Source organism: Hetaerina americana, unplaced genomic scaffold (genome assembly GCF_022747635.1).
Source record: "Hetaerina americana unplaced genomic scaffold, ioHetAmer1.1.p SCAF_92, whole genome shotgun sequence".
NCBI classification, from domain to species: Eukaryota; Metazoa; Arthropoda; class Insecta; order Odonata; family Calopterygidae; genus Hetaerina; species Hetaerina americana.
Window position 1 is genome coordinate 1,278,245 of NW_027287561.1, and position 26,645 is coordinate 1,304,889.

Below are 26,645 nucleotides of genomic sequence, written 5' to 3' on the forward strand. Positions count from 1 at the left end.
AGAAGGTAATACAAGGAGTTAAATAATTACTTGAGACCGGCAATGAATAAAGCAAAATGAGAGAATGAAGCATAATGGAAAAGAATGTGTGAGGATATGGAAAGTATTCAGAAGAAGGGTGAAATTGGGGTACTATACAGCAAGGTTAAATCACCATCCGGAAGTTAGAAGGGAAGATCTGTGCTCACAGATAGAGATAAGTTGGTCAAGATAATAGTTGGATCAAAAAAGATACAAGAGAGATGGAAGGAATATACTACCTTGATCAAAAAGTTCCCGGAATAACCACCGTGTGGCGCTCCCATCGTTCCGATTTGAGTTCTGTTTTTTTTGTTAAATTGGTACATCTGTTGTTGATATTCCCTTTAAATCTTAGTGTCATAACTTGACATTTGCAAAAGTTAAGGTCGGTTTTCGGTATGTCCATCAGTGCTTCCTGCGATTTTTCCATTACTTCCTCTCGGCTGCTAAAACGCGTTCCCCGTAATGGTTTTTTAACTCGATTGAACAGAAAGAAGTCACAGGTCCAAATCAGGTGAATTCGGTGGCTGTTGGATGGTATTTGTTGCATTTTTCGTCAAAAAATTACGAATAATGATAGCACTGTGCGACGGTGCGTTATCATGGTGCAAAATCCACGAGTTTTCTGCCCACATTTCTGGTCTCTTTCGGCGAATTGCTTCACGCAAACGTCTCATAACGCCCAAATAATACTCTTTGTTTACTGTCTGGCCTTCTGGCAAAAATTCATGATGCACTACACCGTTGTAATCCATGAAAACCGTCAGCATTGCCTTCTTTTTTGACTGAAAACGACGTGGTTTTTTTGGTCTCGGCTCATTTGGTGAACGCCATTCACTTGCCTGATGTCTGGATTGCGTGTCGTACTCATAAACCCACGTCTCGTCTCCAGTAATGATCCTTTTGATGAATGTGGGATCGGATTCAGCCTCGCAAATCATGTCTTTTGCGACGTCAACACGATCTCTTTTTTGCATGAAATTGAGGTCTTTTGGCACCAACTTTGCTGCTACACGACGGAAACCCAAATCATTAACCACAATGTCTTGGGCGGATCCATAGGCAATGTTCAAGTCCTCCGCTATTTCTCTGATGGTTAATTTGCGGTTATTGACCAACATTTCTTTTACTTTATCAATTTTTTCACCGACTTTCGATGTCGATGGTCTGCCACTGCGTTCATCATCTTCGATTGACTCACGACCACTTCTGAACCGCTCGTGCCACTGGTAAACGACCGTTTTTTTTAGAGAATCGTTGCCGAAACACTTTTCCAACATTTCCAACGTCCGTGCGCCACTAAATCCGTTTTTTACGCAAAATTTAATACAAGTTCGTTGTTGCAAATTTAAATCCATTTCTGAAATTGTAAAAAATCGCCAACACACACAGAGATAGATGTACTCTTGGCTACGTAACTTTTGCAAATGTCAAGTTATGACACTAAGATTTAAAGGGAATATCAACAACAGATGTACCAATTTAACAAAAAAAACAGAACTCAAATCGGAACGATGGGAGCGCCACACGGTGGTTATTCCGGGAACTTTTTGTTCAAGGTAGTATAGATGAGCATTATGGTAAAGAACTTAAAGCAAACCAGATTAGACATAGAACGAGAACATGACGTAAATGAAGATAGCTTAGGTCCAGGCATATTTGACGATGAGATAGAAAGGGCTTTAAGGGGAACGAAATCAAATATGGCCATGGGGGTAGACAACATTCCTGCGGTACTACTAAAAGGTTTGGGAAAATGTCGAAAAAAGTTTCTATAGGGACTGATTCGTAGTAACTATGAGGAAGTAATCTGGCTAGAAGATTTGGTGCGATCAGTGTTGGTTCCCATTCCGAAAAAGGAAAAGGCTATATCATGTGAGGACAACAGGACAATAAGTTTGATATTGCACGCAGGCAGTAATGAGATCACAAATGCATAGGAATATAGAATACAATCAGGATGTATGTTCCTGTTTCATAGATTTTGAAAAGGCATTTGATAGAGTTTGATACGAAAAACTAATAGGAGGCTTATCCGCAACCTATACATGTCTTAAACTGCTCAGGTGCGAGTTGGGAACAGAGAGTCTGGATGGGCAGAGTTAGGAAGAGGTGTAAGTCAGGGTTGTCCATTGTTACCAGTGCTGTTCAACGCATATGTGGAAGAAATGATTAAAGAGGCACGGGAAGAACTGGAAGTAGGAATGAAAGTGGACGAGGAATTTATAAAATCAGTTAGGTTTGCTGATGACCAAGCTTTAGTTTGTCAGTCAGCCCAGGGGTTGCAAGTATTTCTGAGTGAGTTGGAAATTCAGTGCGACAGGTATGGGATAAGAATCAATATTAATAAAACAAAGGCTATGCATTTTTCTAGGAAGAAGAAGACCAAGCTAAATATTAAAATAGGATAGCAAAAAATAGATAAGGTGGAACAGTGTGCTTACCTTGGAAGTGTTTTGGACGAATATGGTCAAAGTAGTAGGGACGTAACGAAAAGAATTGTGCTAAAAAAAGAAGCTTTCACATGGAGGAGGGAGTTGATGACAGGGATTTTGTGTAAGGATATTAAGAAAAGATTGGTAAAAACTTTTATATGGAGCGTAGTTACATATGGTGCGGAAACGTGGTCACCCAAGCAGGATGATAAAAGTAGATAGGAGGCTTTTGAAATGTGGGTGTTGAGAAGGATGGAGATGGTGAAATGGACCAAAAGGAAAAAAAATGAGGAAGTGAAAGGTGTGGTGGATGAGGAGAGGGGTTTGTTGGGAATCATCCTAAGGAGGCAGGAAAAATGGATTGCAAAGAATACTGATTGGCAATAGGATGTTGAGGAGTGTGATTGAGGGAAGAATGTTAGCCAAATGAGGAAAGGGCAGGAACAGGATAGGGATTTTGAATGGGATGAAGGGAGGAAGGAAGTACTCAGAGATGAAGAGGGACTTGATTTAGAGTTGGTTGCTAGAATGTGTTTTGTTAGGAGTCAACAAATATTTATTTTGTAATTGTGTCCATCCAAAATCTTCCTTGACCAGTAGATTACTTCATAATAATATGTACAATAATTTGAGAGTTCTCACCTCTCTATTGGTGGCTTAATTGGGTAGGAATTCTATGATGGTTAGGGAGAAACACTGGTCAAAGGAAAGGTTGTAGGAATTAACATGTGAAGTGATAGGAGGAGAAGAGAGTGAGGCAGACTGTATTAAGAGTAGCATGATTGTTCATGTGGATGGACATAGGGTAATGCATTCGCCCATGCTGACAGAGGTGATGACTGGAGGGGGTCCTGAGTTGAGAGTGGGATTTGTAGACGCCAAGAAAGGGTTGCATCAATGTCTGAGGGACAGATAGGGGAGGGAGAGAGGAACCGGAGGGTTGGTGCTGGGGATGGCTGTGTAGCAGAATAGTGGTTGGTGTTTGTTTGCAGCTGAGGGAGATGAAAGGGGTGGGAATTTGGCATGCACCACTGGGAGCTGTTGAGATGAGGAGGTTTGAGCATCATGTGGGAAGAGCAGGTGTGCAAAGAAGGGTGCTGCCTAGTGGGGAGTTGCATTTATACAAACTATTCATTCACTCACGAAATTGCGGTTTTTTTAAACACTATAATTTCCATTTGTCTCATTGCATCCATTCTGGCTCCCTTTTTTACCAAATGATTACCTCTGGGATTAAGTTACTATGGTGGTTGCATTAAAGTGATTAATTTTTAAATGGGGAGGTATTTTTTTGTTTTTAAAACTTATTTTAGGATTTAGACATTCTCAGATTGTTTCCCAGCTTGTCTGGTATAAATGGCATTTTAGTCAACACATTGTATTTTTTAAACTCCATTTCTGTTACCTGGTTTAATTATAAAGGGTTTATCTCAATTTTGATTTATCATTACTCTTCATTGTGGAAAGGTTCCACAAAGTTAAGCCTAAATCTATATGTTAAATTATTTCTGTTGCAGAAAACAGCTTTGGTTTTATTTTTGGGTAGCATATTGTTGATTTTTAAAAAGCCAACATGCATCTGTGATTTTAATTTTATTGCCTTGATTCAGGAAGCAACTGCTTCGAGGGAGTAGTCATCTCCAAGATGCAGAACTTTGTGGTTCCATGCCTCTGAGTTTTGAGTTGCCGGTATGTTTGGTTTTAGTTCCCTAATGCCTAATATTTATATTCCTTATGTTAGTAAGTTGGCTGAGACAGCACTGATTTGAAATTGCAGACAGAGAATAAATCAAAAAAGTAAAGTTTCCTATACAGTAGATTTTAAAGTGAAAAAAATATGTAATGGGTTTTGAACATGGTAAACATGTTAACTTTTGCACATTTTTAGACTGTGCAAGATTCAAAAAAATTCTTCTGCATGCTTGTATTATTAATGGCTCATGGATTTTTACACTAATGGGCACATTCTTTTCATTTTTCCTACTCATTTTTCGTGTTCCCCTTGCGATTTAAATCAACTGCTCTTACTCCATGGCACCTTTTAGCTTTGAAATTCCAAATTTTTAGTGTACAGTACTATGTTGAACATCACTCCCATTTGTAGGCTTGTTCAAGAGCTTTATGTTTTATCAAAGAGTTGGTGGCTAGGAGTGAGAGAATTATTAAAATTGTAAAAGTCACCTAACTAGAAATTACGGATGGAGGAAGTTTTGGGACTGAGTGGATGACAGTGGAAAAAGGTTTACAGTACGTGCAGTGTTTTGTGCAGATGTTGTGTACTGATGGTGTGTTGTTGTTCTAAGTAGGTTGCTTAATGAGTCCTTAGGCAAAAATATAAAAATAAATTATTTTAGATTAATGTATTTTATCTTTCAATGTAATCTCCTTTTAGGTGGATACACTTTGCCCAGCATTTCTTTAAATTTTCTAAACCATAGGATTAGTAGGATTTCAGTATATCCTCACAGTAAGATTCTGTGTAGGCGATGACCTCATTTAATGTGAATCACTTTCTGCCAAGACATTTTTTAAGAGTGGAAAGAAGAAAGATTCACTGGGGGCTAAATCTAGTGTAAAAAGTGGTTGTTCCAATGATTCAAACTTTAAATCCATAAGAATTTTTATCTTTGCCAAATGATTATTATTCTCTTGATTTCTTCACTCAAATGGTGGAATAACAATACACAATGCTCTTCATTTATCGTTTGCCCTTTTGCAAGTAATCAATGACGTTGTTCCAATGTGAATCCTAAAAATCTATGACAGTCACCTCATCAGCCGGTTCCACTGTCTTCACCTTTTTTGGAGCTAATTCACCTTCAGTAACCTACAGTTTTGACTGTTTCTTTGGCACTGGAGGGCAATAATCTATTCATGTTTCATCCTCAGTTATGTATCCATGAAGAAATTAATCAGGATTGCAATAGGAAAGTTACAAACAAGCAGTGTGTGTGTGTGTGTGTGTGTGTGCGTGTGTGTGCGTGTGTGCGTGTGTGTGTGCGTGTGTGTGCGTGTGTGTGCGTGTGTGTGCGTGTGTGTGCGTGTGTGTGCGTGCGTGTGTGTGCGTGTGTGTGCGTGTGCGCGCGTGCGTGCGTGCGTGCGTGCGTGTGTGTGCGCGTGCGCGTGTGTGTGCGCGTGTGCGCGTGTGCGCGTGTGCGCGTGTGTGTAAAAAGATATATATATTGTCATGTCCCCTCGAGGACAGCGCAACAAGGGACGTCTCAGAAAAGGATCTTGACTAACGCTGAGGAATCTCCGGACGACGAAGGTGGTTCAATTGGCGAGACAGCACGGCGAAATGAAAAGAACGGGGTCCTCCGCTAGAGATTGTATTTGTACTAAAGCAACTCTGGCAAGAGTGACTCGTCAATTGGCAGACCCCGGGTCTATCGAGGAGTTTCCCGCTTCCACGGTGGTCGGCTTCCCTCCGACGTGTACGCAGACTTCTAACGAAAAGACATTGAACCAGGAGATGCAGAGGTTTTATTAGATCACGGCATCTGGTCGCGCCCCAAAATATTCTAGAACATTCCACAGTGCTATGACCATGACCTGTGGTCGCGTGATTGCCCCTTCTCCCTTGAGACGGCGCAATTCCCCAGTTGCTACAGCCACATCCGTAGAAGCGGATTCACTGGTTGCATTAAGATAAATATTTAATGTACCTATGATCATTCTGATGAAATGCACATGAGATGACATTATTAAACTTACTGTTTCGGCATCTTCTGCAGTTATTTGAAGGAGCTAGGATTACAGCAGATTCAGTGACTGTAGATGGAGAGACCACACCACTGATTTACTCCCTCTCTCCACATAAAACTACATATAAATGAGATTACTTAGACCATACCAGCAGTCATCCAACTCAAACAAAATTCATTCCTTCATATGCATTCTCCTAAAATTTTCCTATCCCTGACTTAGGGTTACATTTCCTGCATGGGCAATTGCAAAATTTTGAACTCAAACATAAGATGCTATAGATTATAATGATTTAGCATGAATATAGAAGTATTATTAAACTGGTATTGCATTATTTAATTCATGGAACTTGAACTGGGAGTTATTGGTGTCCATTTTATTTTCAGAGTGAATATATGATGTTTGTCGAAGAATTCAGAAAAAATCCTGGGATTACTTGGATTGTGAAACCAGCTGTTGGTAGTCAAGGTCGTGGTATATTTTTATTTCAAAAGTAAGAATTGGGATCTTATTAATATCATTTTCTTGTGCTCTGAAAAATCACTTTGATGAATACATATCCTATCAAAAGTTACATTGCAATTGCACAATGTTTGTCATCAATATCATAATTTATTTTTCACTTCATCAGCCCCTTCTCAAACAAGCTGTACACCACTATAATGTTCAAAAGTCCCCTTCATTTCCCCTCCAGTTGATTCACCTCTTCCATTAGGTCTGATCCTCATGGTTAGTTTATCTATACTGCAATACAAATTATAATATCCAAGGTGGATGACATGACTAAAAATGTGTTTAGCATCTTGAACTTGCATATACCAGGTCCCTTTCCCCTTTTTATTCTTTAATTAATTCAATATTTTTATTTGTATATTTTGTAATGCATGTTCCAAGAACTCTGCTGCTTATAAATGAATTGATTAAGTTAAAAGATCAAACAGAGCATTACAGTTGTATGGAGTGTGGCAACATAACTTCCTTTTTTATCAAGCAAAACCCATATTATGCAGAAACCATATGATTTTATTGGGTACTTTACAGAATAATGAAGGTTTTGGATGGACTTAGATTGGACACCCCTACATTTCTTAGCCTTGTCCTTGTCTTAGCAAGACATAATGTGGCAATCAACACTACAATAAAAAATTCTTCAATTCTGCATACATTCTATCTCCCTTTATTCCATCCAACAATCTTAACCTTTCTTATCCCTACCTTACTTTCCCAACATACTCTCCTCTCTTGCAGTCTTTAGCATCTGATCACCAATCAAAACGCTCTGCACCCACATTTCCTGCCTCATTCAGATTCATCCGAACAATCCTCTCTTCACCATGTCTAGCTCTTCTTCATATGTTCCTTTTTCCATCCTACTCCATTCCCACATCTCTCAAAACCTCCAAATCTATGGAGTAAGATATGGTGCTTTCCTGGCGTATTTGCTTCATGAAGTTTTCTCGGGTCTTCCATCAGGTCAGGGGTTCCATGTTGGCCAGCGTTTTCACGCCCAACTCGTCCATCGTCCTCAGAGTAGATGATGATCATCTATCCTGAGGACGATGCATGAGTTGGGCATCGAAACATCGGCCAACATGGAACCCCTGACCTGGTAGAAGACCCGAGAAAACTTCATCAAGCAAATCTATGTCTATCGTCTTACTTCAATGATCATGTTTCCCCACCGTTCAAAACCATGCTCCATATCATAGTTTTCTAGAGTAATTTCTTAATCTCCTTATTAAACTCCCTGTCATCAATGCCCTCTTATTGTGGAAGATTCTTTGTTAATGCAATTCTTCTTCACACTATTATCATTATTAAAACTTACATGTGCAGATGGGCAACGTGAGGTGGCAGAAAAGTCCCAAATGTTACAATTAAACTTGCCTTGGAAAATTACATGACATCTCAAATCCAATCAATATCACAAAAGATAATAAATATCATCAGTCAGATAAAAAAACCATACACTTAAAGGAAACTTCCGAACACCAATCTATAGCACAAAAATAATCCCCATCTCATTTGCATCAGCTTCCCAATCAACAAGAAAAAAATCAAAACTCAGCTGTTACAATTTTACAAAACAAATTAATCAAATTATTATATTAATTGTTTATATCTTTTCTTAAAAGTATTTACCCCGTTAGAAAGGGCTTGAATTGTTTTGCAGGTAAACTCTGGGTCAGGATTTCTTTAAGAATATTTTTCAGGGCAAAGTTATTTAATCCCTCCTCCATTATCTCCTTAGATTTCTTCCAGATTTCTTCTACATTCTGCCTGTATGTCCCTATCAGCGTGACCCTCTTGGCCAAGAAGACACCCTCAAGACATAAACTGCTCCACCTGCTCTAGTTTTGCCCACCTTTTTTGACATGTAACTTATTTTTACTCTAGATCGAAATCCTGATGGCATGTGATTTATTTCCATTGGCTCTCTTCATACCTACCATACTGACTTTCTAATGCACTCAGCAATGACTGTTTAAACTAAAGCTTGGTCATCAGCAAACTTGACTGATAATATGAATGCCCCCCCAACTTTCATTCCTATCACCAGTTCTTCTCATGCCTGTTTAATTATTTTCTGCACATATCCTTTGAACATCACCGTTGATAATGGACAACACTGCCTTGCTTCTCTTCCTACTACTGTCCATCCGGACTCCTTGTTCCCCACTCGCATCTGAGAATTCTGAGACGTGTTCAGGTTGTGGAAAAGTTTCCTATCCATCCAATCTATTTCTATGTTCTGCAATTCATTCCTTTATTCTCCCTAATTCACTCCATCAAATGCCTTCTTGAAATCTATGAAACAGGCTAATATATTCTAATTGTATTCTGTGTTCCCCTCAGTTATTGACCTCTTTACTCCTGTGACATCATGTCTGCCTCTCCCCTTCGTGATCACCAATCACACGAAGATGTGGTCTGTGGGATGTTCTTCCTTTTATATGTTCAGGATAATTCCCAGATCATCCTCACTGACATTGTTTACTAAGGAAAATAACACTCTCTTTACTTCCTTGGCATTTATGATGTATAAAAATCAAGAATTGTTAGCATTAATTATAGGATTAGCTTTTTTTTGGGAGTAGCTTTAGAATTATAGGAGTAGCTTTAGCTTGCATTCAGATGATTTCAAAAAAAAATTTCCAGGGATAGTTGGAATACCCGGAAGATTTTTGTGGGAATGCATGGAATTGAACCCCTAACTTATTTAGTGAATGAATCCTTGAAATGTGGAATATTTCCTGACCAATTGAAAGTTAGCAAAATCGAACCAGTATTCAATAATAAAGGCGAAAAAATGAAAATAAACAACTATAGATCAATATCTTTCTTATTTCAATTTGCTAAACTATTTGCGCTTATTTTTCATTGTTGATTAGTAGGGTTTCTTGATAAATGCAAAGTTATCTCTGACCCACAGTGGGGTTATCAAAAAGGCAAATCTATGGAGTCAGCACTCATGTGTGCTTTAAATTCCATAACCCATTCCTTAGATAACCAGAATTTAGTCCTATCTTTGTTTCTAGATTTCACTAGTACCTTTGATCTCATTGACCATCCCCTCCTATTGAGTAAGGCTGATAGAGTGGATGTCAGAGGCAAAGTCTTGCAATGGCTAAAATCTTTTTATTTGAGAGATGATAAATAGTGCAAATAACATCAAAATCGGTACAATGTATGTCAGATTCCTATCCTATTAGCAAGGGAGTAATACCTAAAAATGATCAGCATTAATTCTATAATATTTTCTGATGATTCAAACTTTATAATTTCTGGCAAAAGTAGTCAAAGGCTTCAGGTTAAAACACAAAAGGTCATAGACAGTGTCTGAAACTGGTGTTGTGACAACAGACTTAAATTAAGTTCAAAAAGACCTTGCATTTAATCGAGCAATATTGCAAGGGGATATTAATTTAAATCTTGACAATGAAAGAACTATTTGTGCAACCAACTATAAGTTCTTAGGTATTGGTAGGCTATAGATAGGTCCATGCTCAACAAACTGGGGGGTGGAATATTCATGTTAATAATCTGTGTTCTAAACTGCACACTGTGATGTATAATATTCAGTTCCTGCATAACACAGTGTCTCTAGAGGTAGTTAAACTCTTGTATTATTCTAATTTTGCCTCTAGTGCATCATATGGAATAGTGTTCCAGGGATCATCTTTGTGCATATTGCACAAAGATTTATTAATTCAAGCAAAAGCTATTAAATGTACACTTGGTGCTGCTTATAGGACACCATGCAGGCCCTTATTAAAAAAAATCAAATGTTCTTAACATTTCCTCTATTTATGTATTTACCATGTGAGTCTTCATCACAAATAACATCCATTCCTTTCATGCAAATAGTAGTATTCACTCTTATTCAACTAGAAATCATCACAACATCCACACAAGTTACCATAAATCAGCAATCTCAATCAAAATCAATGACAATGGGTGTAAGAATTCATAACAAATTACCACGCTCTTGAAAATTAGTAATAAATTATGCAATTTCAAATTCAACTCAGGAGACTCCTTCTAATAAAGTGCTCCAATACACTGAATGTATTTTTAAATGACAAGCAGTTATAATACATTATTTTTAATTACACACTTAAATGTGTAAGCTCTTTTTTAAGCATGTCTATAGTGTCAGAATGCACCTTTATTTTGTCCTTTTCTTAGTATGTGATGACCCCTGTATCTACATGATACATATGGTCAGTGGGCAACAATATACGTATCATTATTTTCAGTAGTATGACACAGATGGAGCAGACAATTAATCTCTAACTCATCATTGCTTTCCAAACATTTCGTTTTACCCATAAATATTCAATTTTCCCTCTCATCTACTGGGCTTATTTGAGTATCTTTTCAACACCTTCTGAAGTGGTCTTCATTTATCCCTTGTACCATATTTTTTCTGCTTCTGATATATATATTATCCCCAAAAAATATTCTTTTAGTGGACTAAAATACTTCCATCCATAATCCTTCCTCATTCTGGTCATCATAAACTCTAAGACTTATTCGCCCATATGCTTGAATGTCCATGAAATTTTTCATGAGCTTAAATGTGCACTTTTTTAAATGCAAATAACTTCAAACTAAAGGGTGTGGCATATTTTCATGCATATAGTTATAAAAATTGAATTTAATTCAAGTTCCTTGTGGATTTTCTGTCCATATGTGTATATTTGTTTGTATATAAATGGTATTTGTTCATCTAAATTATCTTTGCTGCCTACTTTGGTGCATTTAATTGCATTTATTGTGGCTGAGCATTTGCTCAGTCCTAATTACCCACGACTTTCAAAGTTTGCTGATGTAAGAAATGGTAAAAAAGGGAGTGAAGTGGCTCATGGGCAAGGGATTAGTCAGGGGTATTCCACATTGCAGCTCACCAAAAGAGCAGGAAGGTTGGGAATGAAAGCCAGAGTGATTGGATAGAAAACAGTTATTTATTTTAAATGGAACTTTTTAGTATTTCATATTGCCACAAATAACCTAGATTTTGGCCTATGCACTTGAATAATGGACTACTTCTACGGAAAATGGCCATGTGGTATAATATTTCAAATAACTTAGACTCAATTGTTTACAAATATTAAGGGAAATGTGGACCATCACTCTCCTTGTGGCACATCTGGTAATGATTTTGGTTGGCCAATGGTGGGTGTCTATGCACTGACTTAAGTTCCTAGCATGCCATGCAATCTGGTTCAAGGTAAAGCAAGCAGAGCCACACACACTTGGCCCAAGTTGCCTGATAAGAGGGGAGGGGGCAAGCGGAGCTGGGAGTGGCTCCGTCAACCAGGGATCAAAAGAGGAAGATGAGTCAGCAGTGAGGATGCAGTCTTTGTGACATGAGATGCATCTCCACCTCTTGCAACAAAAACTAAAAGACCATGCCAAGCACATGCAGAAGGAAAAGACTCGACCAGCTGCTGGTCAATGTCCCTCAGAAAATGTCAGTCATGTCCTCCGATATTTGCCCCACCTTATGAAGCAAGCCATACAGGTGGGAATGGAGTAGAGCACCCTGACTTTGATGTCAGAGCATGGGTTATAGACACTTGAACCAACAACAAGATGGAGAAATATATACTGAAGGATATATCTCTGGGAGAAAAATGTCCCTCCCTAAAGATTGGTGCTGTAGATGAAGCACTGATACTTTTTACTGCAACTGCATGGTCCATCGACAATGCAGTCTAAATGCAGGTCTCCTCCCAAAAATATCATTGAAACTTAATTTAGGATGATGAGAGAGTGAATTGGCTTAGTATGCTTTAGATCAAATGAACACAGGCCGGGCAACAGACATAAAAATTCATTGTGTGGTGGAGTATGCAACATCTGAGCATCTGTTGATGCCCAGATTTATAGCACATGGCAAACATGTTCCAACAGCACACACTGAATAAGCATATGTTTTTGGCAATCAAGCAGTATGGCATGAGCTGAGTATGGACACTGATGGCAGCCAAGGAGAAGCCACCATCAATAGGGGCAAGGTTCATGAGGAGGAAAGAGTTGACCTTGTTCCTCCTCCAGCTATCCCATCCCTTCCCAGAAGTTGAGGTGATATTCAAGAGACAATCTTTGAGACTTCAAAACCATTTAATGGAAATGCTCCAGCTCAGGGTCTCTTTTAATAGGATTATAACCACTACCTACATGTATGCTATTGGATAGACTTCTTTCGGTCATAGAAAGTGTTGTTAAGGATGAGCGAGCTCTGAAAAGAAGAATCACTTGACTCTAGGAATAGGCACCATGAATAACATATGGAGGAAGTTGCTTCTAACTACAAATGCCTGCATGCCATTTATCATTATTAGGGAACCCATACCATCTAGGCTGGCTGATGGATGCATGTTTTTCCTTCTCCCATAAAGGCTACCTTTCAATCCCAAGAATTCCTAACCCATAATATGCCACAATACTGTGTGAAAATTCATGATGATATGCGGTAGTCCAGTGGGTGGAGTGTTGGACTACTGACCAGAGGGTCCCGGGTTCGATTCCTGGGCAAGGCACTCTGGGCACCTGCAGCTCCACCCAAGCTAAAGTGATTTTTAGGGTACCAGATCTTCCTGGGAAACCATAACCGGCACAGGGAAAGGAACTGTCCCCCCTACCCTGATGTGTGAATTTTCACACGCCGTATAGGGCTTAGTACTGGGTTATCTCTACCATCACCTACTAAACTGACCTTCGGGTTGATTACTGTGTTTATGGTTTTTTTTTATGGATATCAAATGATGGTCAACCATGTGCAAACCATATGCAAAAACAGTAAGGATATAGGGATGGCGTTCATTTTGGGCAAATGCTACACAGTCCATCTAAAAAGAGGAAAATTTATGGGAGGCATGGAGGATGTGCTGCTCATTGATGGGAGCATCATTTGGCACCTTGATGACGAAGAAACTACAGAATCTCAGCCTTCCCATGTATCAAATGCAGCGGTTAGAAACAGCGATGGAAAGACGCACCGCCCAATATAGACTCTCTGATGCATCTGGAGTCTGAACTGTCTGGCAAGAACAAGGTTCGGACATGATAGAGGGTCTCAAGCCTCTCTACACATTTGGCTGCATTTTGTGGAATGCCAACTATTTGAAAATGCTTGACATAGGTACAAGGGATATGATGACCATCTGCCATACATCCAAATTCTTCTGCCACCCACCTGTATCTTCTGCAAAATCCAGGAAGTAGAGGGTTGGTGAGTTTGGAATGTTTCCACAACCGGCAGTTTCCCTTGGTATGGCAGGCCAAGGGTTAAGCAGCACAGGTCTAACTCGTGAAAGAGTGCTGGCACGGTAGCATTTCTATTCCACAAACAAAGAGAGCGGCAGGCACAAATTTTTTCTCTGCTCCTCCCATACCTACATCTTAGTCCAAAACATTCCCCTTGGACACCGAAAGTAAACTTCCAGCAAGTGATTTTCTGGACTAAGTAATTTAGTGGAAAACCTAAGGTTGAACAGCAGCTGGCCCCTGTTTTCTGAATATATGAATCCCACCAACCATTAGACTTTGAAAAGGCTAACTCTATTATATGTAATCAAATAAATAAATTGTTGCATTAGCCCGAGATAGCACAAGCACAGGATTTTTATTCAGTTTGAGCCATAATATTTGGCACTTCATATTTCAAACCCTTGTCTCATCCCATGGGTATTTTACTTAAAACTGACAACATATGTAGAGAGAGAATTTTTGTTCTATGGTGCAACATGATTTGCATCTTCCTGAAGTTTAAGTGACACAATCAGTTATCATTGATATTTTAACCGGTGGATCTAGATTTTTTTGGCTTCATTTCATTCATTATTCTCCTAGATTTTCAAAACTAAGTATGCTAATTGATAAAACTTTTTATTAGGCTTAAAGATTTGAATAGCATAAAAAATATGAGAGATGACAGCCTGGGAGACTTGGCCTCCAGCACTGGAACGTCATATGTTGTTCAGCGATACATTGAAACTCCTTACCTCTTGGCTGGTCGCAAATTTGACCTGAGAATATATGCACTTGTTACATCGGTAATCGTCATATTTATTAACTCTATAATTCCTGCATAGACATGTTCTGATTTGCTTAATATGAGAGCCATTACTTATACTGTAAATACTAAATTTGTCTCATTTTATTCATATAATTTGTTTTTTCCATGTGTATGGGTGAATTTAAGCTTGCATCAATTGCCTATTTACTATTTCCTAATTGAGAAAAAATTTCTCTAGAGTTTAAATGATGCCAGAAGTTTATGTAAAACCATATACTATAGGTTTCAACTATTGCATTATGTTTTTCGTTTCATATCAATTACCCACAATTTTCTTTACCATATAGTCTAGGTTTTTTAAGCCTACTAAATCAATTGACTGTGAGGAGTGGCAGAGTATTTTAACCCTCCATGTAGGTGAACTTAAATACCCCATATTTAGATATTTTACAGCAAAATTTTTTATCATGTTCCTAGAATCATAATACTCCATTATTTATGTATGATTTCCTTAGCTTTAGATACCTGTATTAATAAATGAAACTAGTATAATTAGAAAATTTTTTTAAATTTTTATTCAGCCAGGTAGGTCACCATAGATACCCCTCACAGGTACTCATTATTTGGGCAGTAGCAGGCAGTCATAAACAGTATATCAAATTAGCAACATTCCTTCATCAAGGAATTAGAACAGACTCATAAATACTTTACAAAAACTCTATACATTTGCTTCTTTGATTAAAAACTTGTCTAATCACAAAGAAAGGGCACTCACAAATATATTTTATGTTTAGATGGGAGGGCCGTCATCTTCATCATCAAATACATGTATGTATACTTAGATGTATACAGAAGTGTGTGTGTATTGTGTGATGAATAATAATAATAATAATACATATATTTGTCCGGAGATTTGTTGCATATTCATACATACACAAATATAGGACACGTCAGATATAAATTTCACAATTTTAGAAGAGATACAATATATATATATATATATATATATATATATATATATATATATATATATATATATATATATATATATATATATATATATATATACACATATATATATATATATATATATATATACATATATATATATATATATATATATATATATATATATATATATATATATATATATACATACCAATACACTAGTATAATTACAGATTAATTGTTTAAGCCAGAATTGATGCATAGCGACAATTCAAGGGGCACTCATTTACAGAATAGAACATATTATTTTTTAAAAGGTTAAACAGCTTTTTCTTGAAAACAGGTACTTTTGTTTCATATTTGATTTCATGGGGAAGTTTATTGAATAACCTTAAGCCCATTGCTTTGGGCCCATGGGCAGTATTGTGTGTCCTGACAAATGGTTGGTGCAGGTCCTTGTGTAGTGACTATGGTAATTGTGGTTGGACTTGTACTGGGAAATATTACCCTTTGCATGCAAGATGACATTAAATATATATATGCAAGGTACTGGTAATAAACCAAGTCTTTTGAAGAGAGGTTTATATGGTGCATCGCAAGGAGCATTGCTCATAATACGTATAATCCTCTTTTGGATTTTGAAGATTATGCCCACATGGGGAGAGGAACCCCAAATGGTGCGGATGATGCCATGCCACATGAGGAATGGCTTTAAATGTATTACTATTGCCAAACCCTATGGGTCATTTAGATTCATTTAGGATTTGTCCACTTGGACCCCCCCTCATTATCACAAGCCAAAATTTCACTTCTTGGTTGAGCTTGAACTTCAGCAGAAATACCTAAAAATTCCTGGCTATTGAAAGTAAACCTATAATTTGCCTTTTATAAAATTCAGACGGGTTAGGGTGACCTCCTCAGCGCTGCACAGAACCTCCAGTCAGTAGGTAGCTGATTGGTCTCTCCAACAGGCTTACCATACCCCTCCTGTTTAAGTTTCCTTCTGCAATTAATGACATCAAGAGATGATAGTTTTGAAAATCCTTTATTGGATATCCTGCTTGTTAATATCAGGATTTTCCTTCCTTTTAGCAGTTTGTATGATAACTGTAGGGAAAATTTATTGACTAAAACACTCCACAAACTTCATTCTTCATTACACCAATTGCGCTTTCTGGTGGCAAAGAGGAATGAAAAGTGGCAACATTACTTTCATCTGCAAAAGCATATCTTTTATATGTGTGCTGAAATCTTAGGCATTTATTAATGAAGGTTCTAACCTCATTATAGTTTACCCCATTAAAGATATGGCTTGCTCGTGAAGGGTTTGCACGCCTCTCTGGTGTTGATTATGACCTGTCCGATCTGAAAGATACCAAAGCTCATTTAACAAATGTTTCCATCCAAAAGCCAAAAGTGAGCAGCTCTAATAAGTCTCTCATTCAACCATCTTCTACAAATCTATTGGAAGTGAAAAAGGATGATGCCAAAGTAAGGAAACAGAGAACTTCCATGCTTTTGAATTCCTGTTTAAAATTATTTTATTGATTGCCTAATTCCACTTGCATTTTAGAACTCCAGGAAGAAAATCAGCCAGCAAGATTCAAAATTCTCTCTCAGAGAAGTGCCTTCCAATTCAAATGGTATGAAGTGGAGTTTACATAAGCTGAGACAATTCCTGACAGCAAGGCATGGTGAATTAATAGTGGAAATATTAATGCAAAGAATTGCACGCCTTGTTGCTGTAAGCCTGCGAGCAGTGCAAACAGTTATCATTCAAGATCCCCATTGTTTTGAGCTCTATGGCTATGATGTGCTAATCGATGAAAACCTTTGCCCGTAGGTATAAATATGTTTTCAAAAATAGTTCATATTTTGTGCATTGCCTCCATTGGATTGAGGTAAAATCCTTATGTGCTGCCTTAGAGGTCATAGATTTGAATTCCACCCAAAGAATCAGCATTTCTTTATAAACAGAAAGGACCAACATACATTTATCGTTATGCATTTAGTTTTGCTTACACAATTACATTTTATAATTTACAACATATATAATACTACTTTAACCTCATTAAAGTGAAACTCCTGGAGGGTACTCATTCATTTATTTCCTTCTCCTTATGGCAACCAGTTTTTGTTTTAAGTTAGTGTGTAGTTATGCTAGTTAGTTGATATGTTGGCAGTATTATCTGGTCCACCTGGCATAATCTTTCTCCACTTCCATTTTGCATTCTTTTGCATCAACACTCTGTGGATTGATTTGTGGCAGCTATCCATTCTATCTCTTAATCCCTGCCAATATTTTTATTCTTTCTTAGCTCCTTGCCCTGATTTTTTCCATCACCTATTTCTCATAATTCATCCTGGTCCTCCTCTGTCACTCTTTCATTCTGTGATTCCTTTATCTGTGGTCTTGGTCAAATCGTCATGGGTCAGGAAGTAACTAAATATTTTTCCCTTCCCTCATATCTTTTCCGAGGGCTTTTCTCTGCACCCTCTCTTGGGTTAGGTGATAGGAGAGACTATTGTCTCAATCTCACCACAAAACAAAGATGACTCTATCTCTCAGAAGTACTTAGGTGGTTAATAAATTAATATACCTTAGTGTCATTTAACTTTCAATGTTTCGAGATTACACAGCATACAAACACATCACAATAACCTCTTCTCATGTGCAACTGGAATTTTGGAGTTAGTGGCCATCCAATGAGATACAATTAGTCAAAAATGCTAAATATTAGTAAATTTCCTTAATTCCCTCCTCTCAAATATATTTGAAATAGAATGCTCATTAATTTGGATGGATTCTTACAAATTAGTAATTGCCACATTGTCTTTAGAGAACAAGATAATTATTATTTTGGTGTAATGCTTTAACATATCTAGGGAGCTCTGAAAATGTGGTTTTGTCCACTTTTTATCAGATAGATGCTTTTATTTTGCAGTTAAAGATATCCATATATGTATGCATCAGGATTTGTATTGTTACAGTATAGATTGCTATAGGGTAGCAACAATTATTGGCATGTAATTATTCAAGACTTTGACACGCATAACTGACAGATGGCTGCTGGAAGTAAATGCATCACCTGCTTTAACCCCAACTGACCGAGATGACTTTTGTTTGAAGTATGATCTTATATCAGATGTTTTAAACATTCTGGATTATGAAGGAAAGTAAGTGGTACAAGGGTTAGTGTTTGCTGCATTTTTAAGTGTTAATATGAATGGATGTGCATTTATGGCTTATGCATATGTATAATTTCAAGACTAACTGGGCATGAGCAACGTGTGGGTGGTTTTGACCTTTTATGGCATGATGGTCCAGTTTACTCTCTACCACCTGGATCGGAATGTGGTTCATTCAGTTATACGATACCTATGATTCCCACAGAAATAAGTGGAGACAAGAAGCATCTGACTCTAAGGCTGAATGCATTTTTGGGTAACTATACTTTATGTAAATTTTTGGTAAAAATTCTTTGTGTTTGAACTAGCTTTTTTTTGGGGATGTGCTCAATTTTACCAACCATCAAACCTTTTAAAGAATTAGGGGGTTCTAATTTTGTTATCAACTCAGGAGTGTGGTAAATATTGTAATTAATAACAAAAGTTAAGTGAAATGCTTCCCTTACTGGTCATTTACCCAGTCATCTCCAAGCATAAACTTGGATGTAAAATCAAAATATTTATTTTCCCCAAAATTACATGTTTTCAACCACACTTTCAATGTTTGCCCATAAGTTTCAAAATAGTGTCACGAACATGACATGCAGTTATTAAAATCACTGTCAAGAACACTGCCAAGTTATAATTTTGTGAAATATTATTAAGTATCTTTTTTTACAATAATGGAATTCAACAAAATTTAGCCAGATGCCACAGTCAACATTTGAAGGGGAACAAGTCTCTATTTAGGGGGTTTCTAGGGAAAATAACATCTCTGCAAAATGTAGCGTTTCAAAATACTTTGCTTTTGAGCTTTTGATCAATACTTATGCAATCTTCCAAAGGTGCATGCAAAATCTCAAATTCCATTAATATTGACACAACATGTGCTAAACTTTGTAGAGGCATTGATTAGGGCTAATACAGTGGAACCTCACTTAACAAGCATGGTTTTCCATAATGAGTGACAATTAGAGTGGAAGCCCCGGCCGGCTTGTGTGCTAGCGGCATCAGCATGTGTTTAGTGCTTGTTCCACTAGCATCTTAGAGTTACCCTCCAATTTTAACTTTTACCTCAGCCTTCCACTTTCTTGATAACCTTATAACGTCTGTTTGTTTGGTTTACATATTAGCAAGTGATGATCAATTAACATGATACACAAAACTTGTCCATAGTGAATGAGGAAATGGAATGTAGTCTTTTGGCTTGGAGAATACCTTTTCCACATCATCCAGATTACTACTCAATTGACTTGTGTGCATAACATAGGGTCTATTTATTAATTATTAAAGAATGAACCTCTTTATGATGCATGCATTTTGATTTTATTCATAGGGTGCCTCAACGACCGTTCATCACAATTGCACCAATTACTGGATTGCATTAATTCGTGGATAAAACACAGTCAAATGGCAAAATCATAGTGATATTATCTAGTCAAGAAGTTTTCGTGAATATCGAGTGACCATTTAATAAAATTTGAAGGCATGATGGGAACAGAGTTTTGCAGAGAGAACATGAACATTTGCACTTGGTTTAAAGAAATTTTATTAAAAGCTAACAACTATGTACAAAAAGACCTTCCCAAATATTAAAAACACAGTTAATGATCATAAACTTGATGACTTGGTTGCCCCTAGACAATACTGAAGAACTTATCTTTGACAATGTACACTTTTCTTAATGTTCATATTCACTAAAATGATACATCTATCTTTTGCTTCAACAAATAAACCATTAAAAAATAGACAATTAGCATCTTTTTTGGGCTTCAAAGCTACTAAGTTAGCCATTTGTAATCTCCCAGATTACTAATGATTCTGACCACAGCTAAGCTTGCTGAGGGATCAAGGTTTTTACACTCAGAAAAATTTTAGAAAGCTTCATTTGTGCAAGACATTATTTGCTACAACATCTTGTGTATTAAGTGAAGTGAGAATATTTTTCCAAGTTTGCTCTCAGCAAGAACAATCACAGGCACAGCGTTTCTTCACTCTCTTCTCACGTCTGTGGAGATCTTCAGAAAATGGATCAGATGGAACTGATCGTGGCTGAACATCTGCAAGTAGAAGGTAAACTGTAAATAAATAATCTTCAAAATTTTGAATCTTTTGTTTTTTTCTTGTGTTGTTATCATTAACATTTGTCATTGCATAAATAGCGAGAGGAAATCACATCTCACAAAAAATATCCACAAATGGGTTGATTCGTGGAAAAGTTACATGTTGCTATGGATAGAGTGTAATGTAGAGATGACTGGAAAAATAATGAAGTTAGGCTGATCATTGTAGGCATGACAAGCCTTTCTTAAAAAAAATTAATTCCTGATGCATTTGTCTGGAGTTCCAATATGTACCCTAGGTAGGTATGTGGTGAGCCAGTAAGCATATAGTATTAGAAAATTAACGCAATTTCAATGTGAAGTGTGCACATTCTACTTATCAAAAGGTAAAATGTTGTTTCAAATATGCAGATAGTAATTTGGACTGACCTCAAATAACATTGATTTAAGGCAGACATATTACAAGGGAAGGCTACCATATTTGTTATGAAAAGCTACTATGAATGTATCATAAATGCATTGAGCAGTCAAGGATGGAGTGTCCATGGAGTTTTTATGGCTCTGAACTAACCAATAAAGAAGACATCTTGCATTGTATCTACAGACTCAAGGGAATAGTCTAAGCAAGTCAGGCACTGCATTGAGGGCCAGGCTGTAGTGAAAAAACTAAGAACAGAGAGTTGACCAGAAAACAGTCGAGGGTTGTATTTTCCTACTGCACGATTAATTACCATGACCCAGATAGCAAAAGGCACACTGAATACTTAGAGAACCAGTATCATATGGAGCGATTTCAATGAATTGATAACTCACAGTGTGGGCGGTGTTCTTCAGGAATGGGAATGCTTGGACCCCTGAAGTTCTCTTGCATTGGAAGGTGAACAGGGAGTCTCTGCGGGATGTGGTGGTCCCGGAAGGCCCTGCCAGCTGGAACAGCAGTTTCCCGGTTGTCATCCTCGTCGGAGCTTCCTTCTGTCAAGGCAAGCAAGTGGTGCACGGAGATGATGGGACCCTGGTGACCAGGGAGGGGCCCCATGTGTGGCATGTGGTGGATGGGGGGGGCCTGTTGGTGAGGGGGGAGCTGGTGTGCAGAGGGTACGGGTGGTGGTGGGGGCCTCATGCTCTCCATTGCTTGCTCCACCGTCTGGTGGTGGCCCTGGGGAATTGGCTGGAGGGGGGAGAGGATGTGGATGGCCTGTGGGGCAAAGGCTCCCTGCATGTGCTGCTCCTCCTGTGGCTGGTGGGGGAGGGGGTGGCGCTGCTCGAGCTGGTGCTGCTGGGGGCCCACAAAGTGGAATGGGAGGTGGATGGGACCCGGGAGGGGCATGACCATTGGTGCAGGCTGTGGCTGTTGAACTGGCTGCTGCTGAGGTGCCATCAGCGGCATGAATTCAAATGGAATTTCTTGCCTGCAGAGGTAAGCAAGGAATTGTCATGGAATCAATGGTGCCCTATCTTCAATGCCTTGAGCCACATTAAATGCCAACAAAAGCATCACTTTCATGAAGTCCACTCTTACTTCACACATAAGTTGTGCATAGGTGCCTTCTCCAAATAACCCTCCCTACTAACAAATAGCTGAGTCTTACCTCCCTCCGATAGTAACTTTTATCACAGCACTAGGTAGTCAGCCTTGAAATTAATAGCTGGAATCTGAGTATGTTCAAAGTAAAAATGGATTTAGTGGTAGGAGAACATATTCTACTGCCTTGGGCTTCACTTTATGGAAGTTTTTATTATCCATATTAAAAGACTTTGTACTTTTCAACAGACTTTTATTATAAGGCACAACGTGTTTCACTGACTTGCCACATCATCAGGTACAAATTTTAATAATTTCATGCACAAATAACCCTTCAATGCACCTGATCACCTCCACCCCTCCCACCCTCACTCTGTCCTGAGCGTATATATTATTGCACTGTTTTTCAAGAAAATTTGTACCTGATGATGCCGCAAGTCAATGAAACCCATTGTACCTTGTGATAAAAGTCTGCGGAAAAGTGCAAAGTCTTTTAATATGGATTATGGGAGAATATTTATGTAAAAATTACCCACTATTTTCATGTATTTTTACAAATAAATAAGTATATTGAGTGTGAGTGTTTTTAATGCTTAATGTTTTGCTTTAGCAGCAGTAAAGGATAAAAACTAATTATTCTGAGCTGATTCTAGTTGATGATAACAGAAGGATTACATGGACAGTCTATGCCATCCAATAGGTGTCCTGTCATCACAAAATTTTGCCGAGGGAGGATGGAGAAAACTTTTTAAAATAATATAAGCTTATATTATGATAGCAAGATACAAACAAGCAAAAGTAAGGGTGGATTAGAAATGAAATAATGTTTTGCTGCTCAGTTCCCGAAGCCAAATTAATATCTTTTTTGTTTTTCATTTTAAAGGTGCACACTCACCTCCTCTGTTGCTGTTGCATCTGGTCGTGCCCACTCTCACAGAATATTGCCATTCTCTCACCAGTAACTCTTTCATGTCGAGGGTCAGTGGTGAGGTTGAGGCCAAAAGGTAACTGAAGTGTGCGTGGGTGATGTTCAACAACCTCCTCTGCTTTCCGCTTTTCCACCATGCAGTTCATTCGAGACCTCATGTTTCGCTCCATTAACATCTGAAAACAATTATAAAATATGCATTTGGTTCATGGAACCCATCAACATCTGCTGTCAGGCAGAGTATATCAGTGTATTACTGAAGGTGAAGCACTTCAATAATTGGATGGTAGAGTTTAAGAAGTGAGAGAGCTTTAAAATACAAAGCTCTCTGCACAATTCTGGATATGCATTTCTCTTTTTACGATTAGGCAGTGCCAGGATGATGTCAGGCCATTTAAAGGACACCCCATGGCAGAAATTATTAGGTGAGTCATCCGAATCATTTGATGAGAATTTGGTAAAAACACTTTGAAAGAAGGAATGTTATAAGTTGCCTGATCTGTGTTGCCAGTCACTGTTCCTCCTTGTTCATTTTTAAGGGAATGGGTGAAATTATTTCTTGGCAATCATCCAAGATATCTTGTAATTGTGAATAATCTCATTCTGCTCATAGCTTGAGATAACATTCCATGTATGTGGGGCGTGCATTGAAGAATACATCTGTTCATTCATGTATTCAGATGCATGACGCATGTCAGGTTACACATGTGTAACACCTCCAATGCAAACCTGCATTTCTTCTGGGCAGAGTGAGAACACCTGACAGTGTCAAAAAAGGACAACAGTGATCATGATTTCATGTTTGTGAGCAACAAACATCAGTGGTAAAGAAAACTACTATCAGCTCAGTGGATGCATCTGATGATAAAATTACTGTTGAGCCAAAGAAAATTTGCCTAAATGTCAGTTTTCTCACAAAAAGGGCACTGCTGAGGAATTCAGGGAATATATCAAAAAGAATGCATCAATTGCAACAGAAGTGGAAGAATCAATCTCAGAAATTATCCTTTCATGTAAGTGCTGATTCCAACCACCATCGTGCACTAACTTCATATCAAGCAGTATAGCCCAAGATAGTGAATATATTTGTTTTACTAAATCCCAAACGATTTCCTGATAACCCCATTGTGTGTGTGTGTGTAGGCAAATGCAGTCATGAATGATAGTACTAGTGTTAGTGCTCAAAACTAGGTGCAAACAGCTTCAGAGTTAAGTTGAATGAAAGTTAATGGAGGTACCAAATTGGATAATATGTACATAGGGGGAGGAACTGCAATCCACACCATTTATGGGGTCAGCATCGAGTCCAAGAACTGAGTCGACTAAGTTAACTAATGCAAGACTAAATATAAAGCAAATAAAGTGAGATTATTACAATGACACCCAAGTATCTCTTACTTAATCTCAAGAAAGAAGATCCTAAGGCCAATAAAAATAATTAAGAAGAAACTCCTATACCGGTATTTCGGTCACACAGGTGACCATCAACGGGGAGAAAATCAAATAGGGCAATTTGATTTTCTCCCCGTTGATGGTCACCTGTGTGACCGAAATACCGGTATAGGAGTTTCTTCTTAATTATTTTTATTGGCCTTAGGATCTTCTTTCTTGAGATTATTACTTTAACAGCCAATAGCTCCACATCTTCCATTTTTTATCTCTTACTTGTTTAAATGCTAGATGCAACTCTCAATCCTTGGTTTATACATAGTTTAATATATTTTACATAAATATTGGGTCTTAGGAACTAAGGACTTTCACTTGAACCAGAATCATATGTTAATGCTAATGTTTTGGGTCTCTGTGAAAATTGATTATCAGAGGATAGAATTCATGTATTTCACCTGGATGGCCTAAATCTTTTCTCCTTTTACTGTAGGTAAAATATGAAGATTGGTGGCTTTGCCATCTTTACTTAACTTAGTCTAAATATCGAAGAATTACATAACAGCAATTGTATTCACAGGCTATTTGAGCGTGCTGCTGCAACATTGAATTTCCGGGTCCTTGCACTCATCTTTGTTCATCAACTCCCTTGCAATGACACAAACCATTTTGTTATGTTCTTCCTCAACCATATAGTATGTCTATCAAAAATATTGACGGTAATACATTTATAGGTGATATGAGTATTGCCCTCCCTGGACTAAAACCTTGACGTGGTGGAAGGGCTTGCTTGTGCCTAGATGACCCCTGGAGCTGTGCTGGCTGGAGTAATAATAATTGCTCCTGGTAGGGTCACCCATGCCAGATAGGTCAAAGGTTAGGACCCAGAAGAAAGGTAGTCCAGGGTTTGCCTTTATCACTGTTGCTGTTCAACCCGTATGCAGAGGAAATGATTAAAGAAGAAAGGGAAAAACTGGCGGTAGGAATGAAAGTGGGCCGGGAATTCGTAAAATCAGTTAGGTTTGCTGATGACCAAGCTTTAATTTGTCAGTCAGCCAAGGGGTTGCAAGCATTGCTCAGTGAATTGGAAATTCAGTGCGACATGTACGGGATGAGAATCAATATTAATAAAACAAAGGTTATGTGATTGTCTAGAAAGAAAAAGGCCAAGCTTAACATTAAAATAGGAGGGCAAAAACTAGAGCAGGTAGAACAGTTGACGTATCTCGGTAGTATTTTGTACCAACACGGTCAAAGTAGTTGGGGCGTAAGGAGAAGAATTGCACTAGGCAAAGAGGCTTTCACAAGGAGGAGGGAGTTGATGACAGGGACGTTGAGTAAGGATGTTAATAAAAGACTCGTAAAAACTTTGATATGGAGCGTGGTTATGTACGGCGCAGAAACGTGGTCATTGAAGCAGGAGGATAGACTTGAGGCTCTTGAAATGTGGGTTTGGAGAAGAATGGAGAAGGTGAAATGGACAGAGAAGAAAACAAATGAGGAAGTACTTGGTATGGTGGGCGAGGACAGGGGTTTGTTGAGAGAAATCCTATGGAGGCAGGAAAAATGGATGAAGGGGGTATTGACCGGCAGCGGGATGTTGAAGACTGTGATAGAGGGGAGAATGTTGGGTGAACGAGGAAAGGGAAGGAACAGGATAGGGATGCTGGATGGGATGAAGGGAGGAAGAAAGCACTCAGAGCTGAAGAGGGACCTGATGTAGGGTAGGATGTTGTGTTTTGCTATGGGTCACAAATTATTTAATTAGTAATTTTGTCCATCCAAAAACCTACCCTAACCAGTAGATTACCTAATAGTAATAATAATGTCCATTGATTGACCTGATGAAAGACTATTTTGCAAAGCGTGATTTTATTAGCATGCAGTCGGCTTTCAGATTGAGTGATTGTTATTAATGAAAATCTGACTAGACTTACAGAAC

The 26,645-nt window shown here is 38.1% G+C and overlaps 2 protein-coding genes across 2 annotated transcripts in view; one reads left to right on the forward strand and one right to left on the reverse strand.

Moving 5' to 3' along the window:
* The first annotated feature begins 3,234 nt into the window (after positions 1 to 3,234).
* Positions 3,235 to 20,229, forward strand: LOC139699833 (probable tubulin polyglutamylase TTLL9). The gene is made up of 10 exons (XM_071598267.1): positions 3,235 to 3,318; positions 3,449 to 3,510; positions 4,067 to 4,145; positions 6,548 to 6,654; positions 14,566 to 14,725; positions 16,927 to 17,045; positions 17,257 to 17,475; positions 18,700 to 18,813; positions 18,906 to 19,081; positions 20,141 to 20,229. Exons 1-10 carry the CDS (start codon positions 3,235 to 3,237, stop codon positions 20,227 to 20,229), a joined length of 1,209 nt encoding a protein of 402 aa, XP_071454368.1.
* Positions 20,230 to 20,336: 107 nt separating this feature from the next.
* LOC139699834 (ataxin-2 homolog) overlaps positions 20,337 to 26,645 on the reverse strand; it is a 107,045-nt gene continuing 100,736 nt past the window's right edge. The window contains exons 4-6 of the mRNA XM_071598268.1: positions 23,285 to 23,493; positions 21,681 to 22,276; positions 20,337 to 20,864 (exon numbers count right to left, since the gene is read on the reverse strand). Coding sequence (XP_071454369.1) covers positions 20,764 to 20,864; positions 21,681 to 22,276; positions 23,285 to 23,493 — 906 coding nt within the window. The 3' untranslated portion in view covers positions 20,337 to 20,763. The remainder of the gene's footprint in view (positions 20,865 to 21,680; positions 22,277 to 23,284; positions 23,494 to 26,645) is intronic.

Bases quoted from the DNA above. Each gene is read 5' to 3' on its own strand.
- LOC139699833 (XM_071598267.1), top strand. From the start codon at position 3,235: ATGATTGTTCATGTGGATGGACATAGGGTAATGCATTCGCCCATGCTG. The intron at 4,146-6,547 runs GTATGTTTGGTT...TTTTATTTTCAG, and splicing joins CTCTGAGTTTTGAGTTGCCG to AGTGAATATATGATGTTTGT. The intron at 17,476-18,699 runs GTAGGTATAAAT...CATAACTGACAG, and splicing joins ATCGATGAAAACCTTTGCCC to ATGGCTGCTGGAAGTAAATG.